Source organism: Pipistrellus hanaki (genome assembly GCF_964339955.1).
Source record: "Pipistrellus hanaki genome assembly, chromosome: 12".
NCBI classification, from domain to species: domain Eukaryota; kingdom Metazoa; phylum Chordata; class Mammalia; order Chiroptera; family Vespertilionidae; genus Pipistrellus; species Pipistrellus hanaki.
In genome coordinates this window covers 4,419,926-4,437,135 of record NC_140514.1, presented here as the reverse complement: position 1 = coordinate 4,437,135, position 17,210 = coordinate 4,419,926, and the positions used below count along the sequence as shown (strand labels likewise).

General features: G+C 37.4%; 1 protein-coding gene across 1 annotated transcript in view; it reads left to right on the top strand.

Annotated features, from left to right (window-relative positions):
- The window catches only part of SMC6 (structural maintenance of chromosomes 6), a 50,174-nt gene that overhangs the window by 8,859 nt on the left and 24,105 nt on the right, over nt 1-17,210 (top strand). Inside the window, exons 3-14 of the mRNA XM_084900389.1 lie at nt 14-131; nt 2,289-2,394; nt 6,623-6,759; nt 7,311-7,372; nt 8,304-8,384; nt 9,712-9,813; nt 12,352-12,471; nt 12,565-12,663; nt 15,525-15,671; nt 15,942-16,030; nt 16,208-16,372; nt 16,713-16,891. Coding sequence (XP_084756515.1) covers nt 14-131; nt 2,289-2,394; nt 6,623-6,759; nt 7,311-7,372; nt 8,304-8,384; nt 9,712-9,813; nt 12,352-12,471; nt 12,565-12,663; nt 15,525-15,671; nt 15,942-16,030; nt 16,208-16,372; nt 16,713-16,891 — 1,405 coding nt within the window. The remainder of the gene's footprint in view (nt 1-13; nt 132-2,288; nt 2,395-6,622; nt 6,760-7,310; nt 7,373-8,303; nt 8,385-9,711; nt 9,814-12,351; nt 12,472-12,564; nt 12,664-15,524; nt 15,672-15,941; nt 16,031-16,207; nt 16,373-16,712; nt 16,892-17,210) is intronic.

Genomic DNA, 17,210 nt, shown 5'->3' with positions numbered 1-17,210 from the left:
TGTTTTTTAATAGACTGCAGCAGAAGTTGGAATAATTGAGAGTATTCAGCTAAAAAACTTCATGTGTCATTCAATGCTTGGACCCTTCAAATTCGGTTCTAATGTTAACTTTGTCGTTGGCAACAATGGAAGTAAGTGCTTTCGCTTTCCTTTGTGCACTCTGAGCACTGAATTGACATTAGAATGCATTAACTTTTCAAAATGGGCGACTGTTCGTGCTGATAAATCTGAGCTTTAGGTCTGTAACTGTGGTCAAGAATAGTTTCAGTGTTTGCTGCCATTCTACACGTGAAGAAAATAAGTTAGCACTGGGTTCATTATGCAACAAAGATTCATAAAATTCCTGTTTGTTCTTTTGTATCTATTTACCTTGGGATTCACACCATAGAAGAATGGGCAAGCCATCCTTATTGTAATTGAGGCAGCCCTGTGTCTGCTTCTATTAAATGCTGTAACAGAGCATGAATAAAGTGCCATGGGCATCCAAACGTGGGAGAAACTTCTCAGTCTTGTGACCAATGAAAGCATATGAGCTGGTATTTGTGCTGGGACTTTTCTCATTGGGGAACAAATTACTTTGTTCCAGGCAAAGATTGCTCATCAGCTAAGGTTAAGGTATGTGGAGGTAGAAGTGGATGCCTGTGCAGAGAGGCAACAGTCTTATATGGCTTGATATCATATTGTACGTGGTAGGGAGGGGCGAACGCTGACACTGGAGAGTCAGGTTGTAGGTGATACTGTTGGGGATCTTGGATGCCATGGTAAGGAAGTGGGCGTTTTATTCAGGAGTCAGTGGAGAACTAAAGTTTGTGAGTAAAGTGATGACATGAACAGGATTGGTGAAACAAATTGGCCACGCTGTGGAGAATTGATCAGAAGGGGAAGACACAGGAGTTAGAAAGAACAGTGATGTAACTTTTGTGATAGACCAGCCAGGCATGAGGTGTTGCGAGCTTGATTGAGCCAGCACACAGGAAAAGGAGGCGTGCCAAAGTCTACCACTGCTAGGACACGAACCTGGGTACCTGTAGTTCCACAGCCTGTTTAGTGCTTTGTTTCCTTACTCTGTATTCAGCCGAGAGGGAAGTGTTTTCAGAAGGAGAGAATGGACAGAGGGATCAGTGCTACATGGAGGTCACTAAGGACAGTAAGTGAAGAAAGACTAGTGGGTTGGTCCATTAGTTCCTCTTATTTTTAACTCTTGAAACAGTGATTTTATTAATAAACTTAGAAAGAAATAATGCAAGTAGTGGAGGCAGTGCATTTAGAAGTGAAGAAAGAGAGTTAGACTAGGGACTCGGAAGGCATCCCAGGAACTAAATGTGTTAACCAGTGGTATATTTTGTTTTGTTTTTTTGTTTGTTTGGTTGGTTGGTTCATAAGTAGATGCTCAACCAATGAGCCATGCCAGCTGGACAACCAGTGGTATGTTTTGGTTAATTTGGACTGTATTGTGGAAGATAAGGGGCCAGTAAGAGTTGATTGAATTGGTTGATGGTGGAATGCACAAAATAAAATGGTTATCATATTCTGGATAATAGTTGTAGGTTTTGGAATTTCAGCTTGTGATATTTTATGTAAGTTAGGGTAAAAAGAAATACACTTTTAAAGTGCTAACTGATGAATAAATTCAAATTAGGAGCAATAATTGTCCAAATATTTATTTATATGATTGATAAATTTTTCATATGTAACTTCATTCATGGGAGTGCTATTATGAGCAGATATTGGAGACACAACGTTGAATAAAGGAGACAACATTCCAGTCTCAATGGAACTTGAATTTAAGGGTTGTTAAAAATAGTTTCTGGCTTCTCAGAATTTATGGAAAAAGTAAATTTTAATTAACTTAGAATGTCATGAAAAAATAGATGAGTTAAATATGTATGTATGTACATATAGTTAGGAAGTTCAGTGATTATACATGGCCCAAAGTACAATGGGATTTTTAGGTTGAAAAGGCAGCAACTATTTCTTTCCATTTCCTTATCAGTGGCAAAAATGTAATTCCTGAAATGTATCAATTTTTCCCAATAGCATTAGCTAAATATTTCATTATATATACCACTTTTTTCTTTCTTTCTTTCTTTCTTTTTTTCTTTTTTTTTTTTTTTTTTTTTAACATTTGCTGCTTTGGCACTGGGAGAAAATTATAATTGGAGTGTAATACTTTCAGGGTTAGGCTAATTCACATTTTTATTCTGAAATTTTTACATCAAATTGTAGGCGTCAGCACTTCCTTTTCTCGCTCTCTAATGAATGTAATTCCTCAACACCTGTTTCTTTAGGTGGGAAGAGTGCAGTACTCACAGCTCTCATCGTCGGCCTTGGTGGAAAAGCAATCGCTACTAACAGAGGATCTTCTTTAAAAGGTTTTGTGAAAGATGGACAGAAGTAAGTGTTTGCTTTCTGCTTGTATTTGTCAGTTTTTTCATTCTTGCGGCTACTTTAGATTCACCGTCCAGGTAGACGATATAGGAAATGAAGTGGCTTCTAGAACTGGAGCCCTCGAATCACAGCTTTCCATTCCTTCCTCTTGCCCCTGTTCCCAGCATGGCCCACTGTTGCCTGTTCTCCATCTCCAGACAGAAGGCTTGTGCAAGTTATTGCCATGTGCCTGTTTCCGTTACCTTTCTAGAAGAATGAGCAGTGATCAATCTATGTACTTGTGTTTCTAGCAAAATATTTGTAAACATTGAACTTTGACTCATGTTCCAAACCCAACTTTGGCAAATCCATGTGGATAGGACACAGGTGAAGGCAGAGTCTGTGAGCAGTCAAGGTGTCCCTGCACAAAATTTCTGCCTCCAGCTCTTTAAGAATTCCAAGAGTATTCTACTCTCTGTCTCCGATTTTTATATCCTTTACTCAGGTGATTAACCAATGAGTTTGATTTGCGGGCCACAATCCCGAATCTGTTTGTGGTCCATCTTAACCCTTGGTGAATGGTCTTAGAACTATTCAGTTTGGCTTCAAGTTTATTTTTTTTTGTTGTTGCAGCTTGCCTTCACATAACTTTATAGTAATTGCCTGGTTTGCATCATCAAAAACTTTTGCCTTTTAGGAGCTCTCTTCAGGATGATGTCCTTATTTTATTTTTAATATTGTCCCGGGTGGCTCAGTGGGGACCTTGTTTCTCCTGAGAGCTAGATGTCCCACACTGTCATAGCTCCCGGAGTGGGGCTGCTTCCAGTACTCATTCCTCTCCTACGCCGATGCCCAAAACATCAGGAACTTGGATAATGAATAGTGATGCCTTTTTCTCATAGAATAGACTTTTCTCTATTCAGTGTCATGTCCATTTAACTTCCCCCATTTTATTACTAAAAAAAAATTAGGATAGGGAGGGATGTGAATCAGGATTGCAGTTTCTGATGTAGCTCTCAGAAACCTTGGAAATCTGAACCCTGAGCCAGGGTTCCAAGCTGACTCAGGAGTCGCAGGGGAAAGATACACAGTAAACCATTTCCCGTGCTTGCCTTGGGCAAGAACTTTTTGGTAAGAATTCTCCAGCATATTTTTTGTCAACCCTTATCTTATTTGGGCCCTAGCCCAGCAAGCTCTTTTCCATAGTCCGCAAACAAAATTATATCTGAAATAAAAAGTTAGTTATTTTAACACTTTTTAGTTAATAGTTCGGACTCAGTTTTAATTCATTATATAACTATACATTTCTTAGTTGTCCAAAGAGTCACCTCATCTACCTAGCCAGATAATGCGTTGATCGTTCAAATGGAACCTTCAGGAAGAAATTATTTTTTTTTTTTTGGTATCACTAAATGATTTCTGACTCAAATCCTTCCCCTCCCTCCCCCAATTTGGGAGGTACCTGAACCAAAACAGAAACTTTTTCTGAGACTTGCCCTTGGGAAACCATTAAAAGGGAGGAAGAAAGAAAAGGGCTAGCTTACACAATCCCCAGCTTTTGAGGCCACAGCTGTCTGTAGATAGGAACATCAATATATTTTAAACAGAGTTAATAACAGTTAAAAGCTTTAATGTGAGCTCAGTCTCCTTTTTACTGGCCTTGTCTGAAAAAGTAGCTATAAACAGCTTTTCCAGACCCATTACTATTCCTGTCACCTCTTTCCTCATTTAAAACATTTGGTATCTGTAAAATTCCCCTCAATTTATAGTGTCTGATTCTGTCATCACATTTTTACAGAATCAGCTCATTGAGCTTTCCAGTTCTATTTGTAGTCTGTTCTGTGTCTAAAATCTATGTGGCCATCCCTCTGTGTCTGAGGAATGGCCTTGTCTGGCACAGGTGTGAGATGGCCTTAGGACTCTCCTTCCTCCAGTCAAACATTACCCCCTTCACTTGTGACACCCCGACTGAGAGCTGTCTTAGAGATGCTTGCCCAGCATGGTTAGGAGAACAGAGAACTGTGCCATTAGACCCTTCACCTGGGGCTCAGCCATCCATTCCCCCAGCCCTTTTCAGTTATACAGGGACAACTACTCCACTATCCTCTGATACATCTCCGCCCTTGGGGACCTCTCACAGTGAGCTCAGCTCATGCCTCTGGCTGGTCAGGTTCCTCTTGAACATGACAGTTCACCGTTTCCTCCCTCAGCCTGCCTGGTCCAGCCCTGGTGGTGGTGGGATCTTCGTACCTGTCTTGTTGCCATCAGCTGTGGCATTGGGAGTGGGGGATGGAAGGACTAAAACTCAAGGTTACGGAACTTACTGTGGAAGAGCTGGCTACCCAGAGAAGGGACAGATACGTTGTATTTACACGGGTTTTCCTTGGTCCTCGATCCCATCTGTGTGTGCTGTCAGTTACCTTTGTGAGGTGGTTTCATCCGGAGTTGAGAAAGAAGCCACATGCTTACCGTGGCACCGCTTGTTTGTGTTGTCATATCTCATTTATAGTTGTCTCTCTTCGCATATGCGTCTCCCGTATTTACAGACACGATGGCCCTTGACCCAGATCCAGTGTAAGCCACGTCAGTGTGGTTGGGAGGAAGGAGTTAGCCCAGCTCAGTCTTCTTTCTCCCCTTTCACAGGTGTTTTGAAGTACTATGAGGGTTTTTTTCTTAACTCTTCATTTTTTTTAATAACTTGGCTTTCTTATATTTATTAAATTCCTATAGCAACAGGATGTCAGAGCCTCTGAAGTTCTCACAATACTAAGGTAGTTTTGAAATGCAAGCTGTAAGCTAGGAATGAAAATAATGAAGTAGATGTTTGCTAATCAAGAGAGATTTTGATAATTCAGACAGCATATCCAATCACTTTATTTTAAAATGTTTTCATGAGGCCCTAAACAGTTTGGCTCAGTGAATAGAGCGTCTGTCCTTGGACTCGGGGTCTTGAGTTTGATTCCGGTCAAGGGCATGTATACCTTGGTTGTGTGGAGGGCGTACAGAAGAAAGCTGATTGGTGTTTCTCTCTCATCTATGTTTCTGACTCTCTATCCTCCCTCTCTGTAAAAAAAATCAATCGATCAATAAATGTTTACATGAGATACATCACTTAATATGAGGTAATCATATTAGTTAATGAAACATTTTATGCACTGTGTTATAGTGCAGCTCCTTCCTGATCATACTTTATTGATTTTCAGCCCGAGTCTTCATTAGAGTCAACTCGGGGAGCTTATAATACTCTTGGTAATTACTAGGCAGGAGCATATCTGTCTTCATTAGGTGTCCTGTCTAATAAATATGCTAATTGACCCTCACACCATCAGAAAAATGGAGGCATCCATAGCCAATAAGGAGTGAATATGCTAATTTATGCCCCACCCTCAAAGATTGCGGTGCCCAGTACTCTCAGCCCCCCAACCACCCAGGGCCGGCCTGAGGTGCAGGCAAGTCTCAGATGGCAGCTGCCCAGTCTCCCAGGGTCGCCTGAGGCTCAGGTAATCAGGGCTGGCGGAGGCTTGCGCTGCCAGCAGTGGCAGCAGCAGAGGTGTGATGGAGCATCACCTTCCCCTGGTTGCTGGGTCCCCTCCCACCCCTGAGGGCTCCCAGACTATGAGAGCGGGCTGAGGGACCCCCCCCCCCCCCACTCCAGTGCATGAGTTTTCATGCACCAGGCCTCTCGTTTCTGAATAAAAGAAAACACATACACCAACCCATTCAGGGGTGTTTTTGAAAAGGAGATTTGTTGTAAAGATGCAGGGAATCTTGGAAGTTTCCAAGAGGAAGTAGAATTCGGTCTCATAAATGACCAGAAATGAGAGACCTCAGAACCGAGTGCCTTCTGTCTCTGGTTTTCTCTGCGCCTTTGCCTCTAGGCAAGTAGTCTCTCCGGTTCTTCAGGCCCTTGCTGTTCTTCTCCTCTATGCCACCTCCCGCATCTTCCCTACCTGATTGCCTGTGCACATCCCTTTCTCCTGATGACAAGGGTGTGAGGAAATGAGTGTCATTGTTTCTGAAGCATGTGTGCTGTTACTATTTAACAAATTGTTTCTGTATTAGATAGTCAATTTTTTTTTTATAAAGCTTCCCTTATTCTTGATTTTAATTTTTTTATTAGGTGTGATATCTGGTATACAGTAACTTTCCAAATGAATTAGCCAAATTACTTGGAAGTTTTGAAAGTTTAGTAATCTAGTACTGTAATTGCACTGTACCTTCCTGTACCTTCATGTACTTAACCTTGTTGCTTTAGCTCAGCAGACATCTCAATAACATTGAGGAACAGAGGAGATGACGCCTACAGAGCGAATGTGTATGGAAACTCCATAGTGGTGCAGCAGCACATCAGCATGGATGGCAGTCGGTCTTATAAGCTGAAAAGCGAAACAGGTTTGTTATGAGTTCTTTCATTTCATATAAAATATTAGTAAACATCTAGTTTAAAAGAGTTAAGTGATTATGCTGGTATTTATGGTAAGGGCACTACTTAGTTCTTGAAACCTCTTGTAAGATGGTCCCTTGGCTGCATGTATGTATACATACATGCATACATGCATACCAATATTATACATACTTGTACCACCGGACATTCTACAACAAAACCACGATTGGCAGAATTTGGGTTTGTTTGAAATACGCTATGCCATTTTGTTCTCCTCTGCAAACCCTCTTTCAGCACCATAGTTTCCATCACATGAGAAAGAGTTGATTAGCAAAAGGTGGGAGAGGACATAAAAAGGAAGGGAGTGTTAAGAATTTTGGGAGCCAGAGATGAGAAGGAACAGAAAACGTTGAGCTGCGGAAGGAGAGAAGCACAATCGCCGCATCTGTGCTCTCCCTCTGTGGGTACTTGAGTCCTGATTAGCGTGAATATCTGCTCAGTTTTTCTCTGTATTATTGCCCTAGAAACAGTCTGGTTATTTTGTCTTTCCTAAAACTAGGCACCGTGGTTTCTACTAGGAAAGAAGAGCTGATTGCAATTCTTGATCATTTTAATATACAGGTAACTGCTAAGTTGGTATTTTACAGATGGTAGAATGAAGGGGTTTAAAACTTTTCTCTTTTATACTGGCCCTACATATTCTATCGTTTAGGATCAGGACCATTTTCTAATATACCAGTTGCTTTGTTACTAGTACCAGGAGTATAAAGTATAAGACCCTGAATCTTTTTGAAACAAGTAATTTTTTTTTTAAGTTTTTTTTTTACTATAATTTGAACTGTTAATATACTTTATATTATTACCTTAGCTGTACTTTAACTTGTTAGCCAAAGGTGGTTGAATCCAAGCAACGGCTTATTTAAAATTACTCCTCACTCCAAAAGATAGAAATGACTCCAGCATTTCCATTTCTTTTATAATGTCTTCATGAAGGAATAACAACAAATGGGAACTCTGAAAAACTGCTGGGAGAGAAAGAAACAATACTTACCATAATTCTGATTAAAAAGAAACTGACCTGGACCTTTTTGTATTTAGAGAAACTAAGTTGCCCAAGTCTACATAGGAGGGTAGGAACAGCCCAAACCAGGTCTCCAGTCAGCTGAATCCCACGCTCCGGCTTTCCCGGCTCCTGTCCAGTAGTTAAGAGTAGCTAGGAGTGGTATTCCATAAAACAGATGAAAGAAATGAAAACTTTCTGGTAAAAACACTTCTTCAGAGAATTCTTATAATTGTGCCCTCCTGTAATAGCAGAATGTTTAATTTTGACTGTAGTATATATTTCAGTATCATGAAATATTGAAACATTTTCTCTCTATTATAACATTCTTCTTTGTATATTTGCCCTAATGCTTTAACCATTGGCTAATACTTAGCCTGCTTGATATAACCATAAGTCAATTGTATTGTATATATTCAATTTGTTTATCTTTAAGGCATTAAATTGACGTATTCAAAAATAACCTTTTGTTTGCTTGTTTACTTTTTTCAGGTGGATAATCCTGTTTCTGTTTTAACACAAGAGATGAGCAAGCAGTTTTTACAGTCTAAAAATGAGGGAGACAAGTACAAAGTAAGGAACACCAAGTAAACGTGAACTTAATAAAAGAACACATTCATAGGTTAAGCATATATTCTGAACACAATTCTTGTTTCCACAGTAAATATTGAGGGTTTTTTAATAAGCCACCTATTTAAAGTAAATATTACAAGGAATCATTTAGGAAATTGTTAAGTAAGATAATAAATTAACACTACCAGAAATGTTAATCTTTTGGTAAGTTCTTGGTCCACTTTTTGGCTTTTAATTCTGAGGTAGAATGGGTTATTATTTTCTAAAATTAATCTTTAAGGAAATATACAAAGGAATGATTAACGACATATCGTAATAACTTTTTTTTTAAGTTTTTATTAAATTCATTGAGGTGACATTGGTTAGTAGAGCCATATAGGTTTCAAATGTATATTTCTATGGTACGTGATGTGTATATTTCATTGTGTGCCCACCACCCACCCAAAGTCAAATCATTTGCTAGCACCTTATGTTTGCCTTCCCTTCATCCTTTACTACCTGCCCTTCCTTTTCCCTCTGGTGAGCATCATACTGTTGTCTATGTCTATGAATTTGTTTTATATGCCAAACATAAGAAATCATATTTCTTAGTTTTGTCTGAATATTAATTTTTATACCTTAAATTGTTTAAATCTCAAGAAGCTTACAAAATTGTGGCTACTACTAAAATTTACATTGTAACTTTTGAATGGGTTTAAGTATTTCCTTTTCTAAAAATTTACAGTGTACTAAGATCAAACATACCGATGTGTTCTCTGTTTCCATTTTTTTTTTTTTAATATATATATATATTTTATTGATTTTTCACAGAGAGGAAGAGAGAGGGATAGAGAGTTAGAAACACCGATGAGAGAAAATCATCGATCAGCTGCCTCTTGCACACCCCCTACTGGGGATGTGCCCGCAACGAAGGTACATGCCCTTGCCCGGAATCGAACCCGGGACCTTTCAGTCCGCAGGCCGACGTTCTATCCACTGAGCCAAACCGGTCCCGGCTCTGTTCCCATTTTTGCTTAAAGAATGGGAATCAGTGAAATAAGCTTTAAAAATGGTATTACTATACTAGCAAAAGCGTTTTCTTTCATGGAGTTTTAAGAACTTTTGCAAATGAACATGTAGATATGAACATAGTAGGTTAAGTACATTTTGGATCTGAAATAAGACAAGTTCTTTTGTGTTTATGTATTTGCTTGCATATGTTTTTCTTGTCTTGTTTACATAATTGGTCTAAAAATTTTGGAGCCAAATTTTTTTTTTTTTTTTTTTTTTTTTTTTAGTTCCATGGAAATTTTCAAATTCTTAATTGTGTTTTCCTTGTTGTTGATAGTTTTTCATGAAAGCAACCCAACTCGAACAAATGAAGGAAGATTATTCATACATAATGGAAACAAAAGAAAGAACAAAGGAACAGATAAGTCAAGGAGAAGAGGTTTGTAAACATTTAATGTAGTTATTTTTGAGATCAGTCAAATTTCTATAAGTATAAATGTTATAAAATTATATACATTTATATGTTTATATATCTGTCTATATGAAAGTAATGTTTTCAAAGTACCCTATGAAGTGTGGTTTTTATATTTAGGGATTTACTAGCCTTTACTTTCTGTTTTGTAATAATGGGTATGTACACATATTACTTTCTCTGTTACACTATAATTAGACAGGGCAGTATCTTACATATGTAGTCTTAATATATGAACAATTGGTGAAAACTCCAAAAGTAGGGGTGAGCATATTTATTTTTATTTCCCACATCATCTTTCAAACTTGGTATATGTGGATGTACTGTAAACCACAGCATTAACATAGCACACTTTTCTTGGAATATCAATATTATTAATGGGGAAAGGAAATGCTTGCATATTTATTTAAATGTACTTAGTATATGTTACATTTATTATGTAAAAAATCAGGACTTTGAAAAACTTTTCTTGAGATAGCCTGGGGTTAAATACCCACTTTCCTCATGGTATACTTTGCCATCAACATTTAAAGATATTTTGATTATGAAGTTTAAGAAGTACTTCTCTATATCATGTAGCAGAGTTCTGTATGCAAAATGTGCACTTAATAAGAACTTTTTTTTTTCTAATTCATTAAATGCCCCATATTTTTGTGCAGAAGGAATAGATGTGGAGAGATCAATAAAGATGGTGTTATCTTCATTAAAGAGGTGATAATGACATAAACTAGGGTGGTGGCAGTTGTAATGGAGAGAAGAGTTTTGGAATGATTTGGGCAGATGTTATATAGTACCTGGAGGAGTAAAGTTGAGACAGAAGAGACAGCAAGGGTGACAGAAGGACACCCCAGCTGTAGAGTTTCTTAAGATAGGAAACTTGGGAACCAGTCTTCCTTCCTCGCTCCCTCCTTCTCTCCCTTCCTCCCTTACTTTTTTCTTTCTTCCTTTTTTCTTTAAGAAAGATGATGAATTCTATTTTGAACAAATTAATTTTGGGCTGCTTATAAAGTATCTAAGTACAAATGTAAAGTGGGAAGTTGGATATATGAGTTAGGCACACAGAAGTCAAGCCTGGCCTCAGTAATAGTTTGGGAGTAGTCAGTATATTGTTGGTATCTAAGCCTGCGGTCGCCAACCTTTTGGACCTCACGGACCACCAGAGGTCCTCGGACCACTAGTTGGCGACCGCTGATCTAAGCCATATATAATGTCTGAGACTGAGAAGAAGAAAGTGGGCCCAGGCCGGCCTGGAGCCCTGAGAAATAAGTGCTTGTGGGAGTCACAGAAACTAAGGGAAGAGAGAATATGAGAAGAAAGTGGTCACCACTGTACTGAGGGGACAGACACCACACAGATGGACAAATACTCAACTGTATTTAGTGACATGGTCTCCGGAGACGTCTGTGGCGAGATAGGAGTTTCAGTAGTGGCGAAATAGACAGATTCACGGGGCTGACAATGTGAGGAAATGCAAGAGATAGAGATTCTTTTCAAGAGACATGAATGAAAGAGGAGACTTTAGGAGAGGAGGTGTTCCCAGGAATGGATAGTGGTGGTTTTGTTTGTAAGTGGGAAAGGTAAATGAGTAGAGAGTAAAATATGATTAAGGGAAGGATTCAGTGAAGAGGGTGAAGTGGAAATGAATGTAAAAAGATGCCATGAAAAATAAATTTCATATAGATCTGAGAAGGCAGAAGGGGATGGTTGAATCCAAACTGTAGGCAAGCGATGGAACTGGACTTAAGGATAAAGAAGCCACCTCTTCTGTAGCAGGTGGAGGAGGTGACTGATTGAGATGTGTAGGTAAGGAGGTGTGGAGCTGGAGGGAATTGTCTCTAATGACTACTACATTCTCTGAAGTAGGAGGCGGGAGATTGAATGAGAGATTAGTGTGGTGGAGAGTATGAGGGTTGAAGAGTAATGGTGGATTGAAATAACCCTGGAGAATGGGAAAGTGCCTTGGCTAGGGAAGCACAGTAAAATGAACAGTGAATGTGTAAGCATGGATGAAGGGGAGAGGCGTCTATCCAGGTGTATAGAACATAAAGTCTAGGAGCCACTTCAGAAGCTGTTCTGACGTCATACTTATTATTGGTTTGATGATTTTACTTATTCATTAATAAGAAAGGACTTGGCTAAGGAAATTATACCTTAGTTGATTTTTGGAAATAAATTTCTTCCGGGTCTTCCAATGTGTTGAGAATGGTTGCTGAGTGTGCTTTGCCCAAAACACATATTAGTCTGGGCATCAGATATGGAATAGAGAGAAAATGGTAAACTGTTTTGTGATTTGTCTATACTTGTGTTGTCTTAACCCTTTATTTGGCCATTTTTATAGTACAAAAATTAACAAAATTGCTGTATCTAGTAAAAAGTACCAAGGAATCAAAAATACTTTTATTTTTTGTAGTACTTTTTTAGACAGTGTATAAAAAGAAATATATTTGTGAAAAGTCTTGTCTCTTTGATGTTAGTAAGAAATATATCCTTTTTTTTTTTTTAAAGCGACTTGTTGAACTGAAACGCCAGTGTTTAGAGAAAGAAGAACGTTTTCAAATAATTGCTGGTTTAAGTACAATGAAGACTAACTTAGAAGGCTTGAAACATGAAATGGCTTGGGCAGTGGTAATTTTCACTTAATTATTTATTCACATATACTTTGTATTATCAGAGTATATTTGGTTACACTTAGTGATTTGCTATATAATTTCTTTTTAGGTCAATGAAATTGAAAAACAACTGAATGCTATCAGAGATAATATCAAAATTGGAGAAGATCGTGCTGCTAGACTTGAAAGGAAAATGGAAGAACAGCAGGTAATTACTATTTTTATGCAGATTTAGTACGTTGAATCATATGAGATTGCTGATATTAGACTATTATTACAAAAGTTGCAGTTCCAACCTCTATATTTACCTAATTTAAATTTGTTACTCAAGTGAAGCTGACCTAAACTTTTGTTCAAGGAGTATTGTGGCAATACTTTTAAAAAGAGGACTATTTGGATATGATCAGCTAAGATTCAAAAAAACTGTCTTCCACTTGGGTCTAGAGATAGAAATTGGTTGAGTGGTACATAAAGGTAGTTATTTACTGTTGGGATACTCCACATGAACTTTTTAAAATATATATATATTTTATTGATTTTTTACAGAGAGGAAGAGGGGGATAGAGAGTTAGAAACATCGATGAGAGAGAGACATCGATCAGCTGCCTCTTGCACACCCCCTACTGGGGATGTGCCCGCAACCAAGGTACATGCCCTTGATCGGAATCGAACCCGGGACCTTTCAGTACACAGATCGACACTCTATTCACTGAGCCAAACCGGTTTCAGCCACATAGACTTTTTAATACACAGCAGATCCCACTCTTTATTCTCACCTTTCCATTCGTTTCTTTGTGTGTGTGTGTGTTTTAAGATATTTTTATTGATTTCAGAGAGGAAGGGAGAGGGGGAGAGAGAAAGAAACATCAATGATGATAGAGAATCATTGATGGGCTGCCTCCTGCACACCCCACACTGGGATTGAGCCCACAACCCAGGCATGTGCCCTGATCGGGAATCGAACCGTGACTTCCTGATTCATAGATCAGAGCCATACCAGCCATGCTCCATTCGTTTTTAAACAGCTTTATTGAGATATAGTTCATATACCATATAATTCACCCATGCAAAATTTACAGGTCAGTGGAATTTTAGTATGTTCACAAGGGTGTGTAGCAAGCACTGCAGAATTCCACACAGTATTATGCCAGAACTAGGGTTCCTAGCCTTTTCTTTCTATGTGGGATACTCCAACCCCACATTCCAACCCCCTTACTCAGTGTGGCTGAGTATTGTATACTTCTTAGTAGTGGCTGGCCCACTAGCTTAGATGTAACTGGATATCATCTTCTCTACCTTGGTTTTTTCTGTGCCTCCAAGTTAAACAGTTATGTTTTTTTTTTCTTTTTAAGGGTTCTGACATTAAGCTATTAAAGGTAATAGATGAGTATGAAAAATAATAGAAATGCTACAGGTTGTACATTTTCTTGGTGATCTCTGGGCTGAGTTTATTACTTCCTCTTCAGGTAAAAAATGGAAGTTCAATCCCACCTACTCTCACCTCACATACTCATTTTAGAGAGATTATTCTGAAATTTCCACTATATTTTTCTCTATCTTTCTTAGCTTCTCATGTGGAAAACTTTTCAGTTACTCCCCTCTTTAGGTATTCACCAATCCTAGAAATGGAATCCAGTCTGTACTAGGTACTCACCCTTTTTTTTCCAAATAGGAAAAGGAAAATCTTGAGGCTGGGTAAAATTTGCTTCTGTATTTGTTTGCTCCACTTTAACTATTTGGGCACTTTATGTAGTAAGTGGTAAATCACTGACCTAATTTTATATTTATGTCCTTCACCCTCTGTCTTATATAAAAACTTTCCTGTAATATATGCTCAGTTGTTGATTATAGAAGGACTATTCTGAATAGTGTCTAAAGCAGACTTTAAACTTGTGCAACTTAATTTAAAACTGAAAATATATGAGATTTTTGTATGTATAACACATAGGCCAACTTCAGTTTTTATTAAAAAAGCATACAGATTATACCATGTTTTAATAATAGAACTTGGTTATCATTCTCTGTAATGCTTCCTAAATATCCCAATACTGACCATTACCTAATCTCTATTTCCAATTCAAACGTTTATCCTGAGCACTGATTCAAATTTTGTTTTCACAGCTTTATATAACCTGCTCCAGAAACTTTAAACTTAGCATGTCTGTTGACTAGCTGTGAGAGACAATGACTCACAAATTCTGAGGCATACACTATCTGGCTCTTTCCAGAAAAAGTTTGCTGATTCCTGATCTAAATTGTTCTCATATTTGCCACTTCTAATCCATTCTATTTTCAGTGCCCCATTCTGGCCTCTGTTAACTTCTTACTGAAATCGTTTTCTTTAATTTTCCTCTCCAACCTACCTTTCTTGGCTCCCAAAGTGACTTACTATTGATATACAGATTTGGCCAGATCTTGCTGCCAGTTTTCTAGAGGGTTAAGCTGTAAGCTGATCACTGTGGAATTCAAGACCCTTGTACTTCGTCATCTCATCTTCCTCCACTACCTTCTCAGTTTAATCTCCAGAAATATTTCTAACTCCTAAATGGTTATCAATCCCTTTCCACATGCTTCTCCCTCAACCTCTAACATCTTTCCTCAGCTTTTCTCCTGGTACATTTTTATTAAATTTTTCTAGCCTCAGCTCAAATGCTATTCCTGCTTTGAAGACATGCCTATTTCTTCCTGGCAAAGCTATGGGTTTCTTCTGTTGCTTCCACAATTATAAATAGGCATACCTGACTTCAGCATTAATCTATTCAAGCTGTTGAGTAATATGCATGCCTATTTCTCTTCTGAATTGTATCTATCTTTCTTTAATTGTGTTACTTGAAGACAGTTGTTACAGCATCTTTGTATACCCAGAATATAACATATTTGTTGGAAACATGGAATTAGAATTTAATTATATTTTAGTATTTTATAATTATATTTGCTTGCCTGATATCTGGAGTTTAGTTAATCAGTGAAATTAAAGTTATTATTGGGGTGTGAACTATGTATAATTTTTAACATTTCTATTTATTGAAGAAAAATAAAACATATGCCAACAATGTTATTTTTTTAAAGGTCAGACTTAATGAAGCAGAAAACAAATACAAGGATATTCAAGATAAACTGGAAAAGATTAGTGAAGAAACAAATGCACGAGCACCAGAATGCATGGCATTGAAAGCAGATGTTACTGCTAAGAAAAGAGCCTATCACGAAGCCGAAGTGAGAATTGTCCAATCTGGGATATTAAAAACTGTCATATATATGTCAAATATAAATACTCTTCATTTATTTTTACAAGTAGAGGTTTTGTCATTGTGTTGAAATCTCTGTTGCTTTAAGACTTTAAAATATGTTTTCATTTGTTCATTTTTATTTTAAATATATATTTCTGCTTATATTCAGCCACTAATTTGAAGACTTGGTAAAGTGGACTTGAATGGGATATTTATTTGTTTTTGTTTTACTGAAGTGTGTTTAATTTTTCGTTAGATTGTATATAGCCGTTCCCTGGATGAGTATAGAGCATTAAAGAAAGATGATGAGCAGCTTTGCAAAAGAATTGAAGAACTAAAAAAAAGGTAAAGTAGCTATTTTGTGATTTTTATGGTTCCTTCATTTTGTAATAAAGTAGTCTAGGTGAAATGGAGTACTGTATTTTCTGTATTATTGTCAAAGGGTTTTATCACATTGCTTTATGTTTTTTTAATGTTAGGTTTTTCATTTAACATTTTCCACTTTTGATTATTTACTGTTAGTGCCGATCAGTCTTTGGAACCTGAGCGGTTGGAAAGGCAAAAAAAAATAACTTGGTTAAAAGACAGAGTAAAGGCCTTACAGGATCAAGAAATTTCTGTCAATCAAGAGATGGAGCAGTTTCAACAAGCCATAGAAAAGGACAAAGAAGAACATACTAGAATTAGGTAAGTTTCAACATGCTTACAATTATTTTTTCAATTACTTGAAAATCACATAGTGTTGCTCTTCATATAAAGTAAGAAAAAATGGGGGTTTTCGTTCTACATAATTAGGGACCTTTTAAAATCATTTTTTGAGACTTTTCTTATACTCTTAGAGTTGAATAACTTCTGGGATTTCTAGTCCCCATTGTTGCACAAGTATTTTTAAATAAAGACATCTGTCTGCTTTTAGATTTTAGGGTAGCGGGGTCTGTCATTGGTATGCAGGTGTTAGGGGGAACGGGTGAATATATCTATGTAATTGTGTCACATGTCTGCTCTGTTCTTCACCTTTATATTTTAGGAGAGAAGAATTAGATGTGAAGCAAACACTGAGCTATAATCAGAGGCAACTGAAAGACCTGAGAGATAGTAAAACTGATCGACTGAAACGATTTGGCCCTCATGTTCCAGCTCTTCTGGAAGCAATAGATGATGCTTATAGACGTGGGCACTTTACCTATAAACCTGTAGGCCCCTTAGGTATTTGTCACCATTTAGTTAGGATATAATAAACATTAGAAATAAGGTTTTATTTTCAGGAGTGGGTCTATTGAAACTAATTTTAAAACTATTATCAAGGAGCTATATAGTTATGTGTGAATTTTAATTGTACACATTTTAAGAAATAGTGATGAGTTACCGTAAAGTTTATAACTTTGCTTTTGTATCTTTAAAGCATAAAATAGTCAAAAGAAAGAGAACTTAGGAACATAATTAAATCTGATTTTTTTTCCTGAATGAATAAATAAACTAACTTTAATGTGGCATTTCCCATTCAGTTAAAGTAATTTTTGTAATA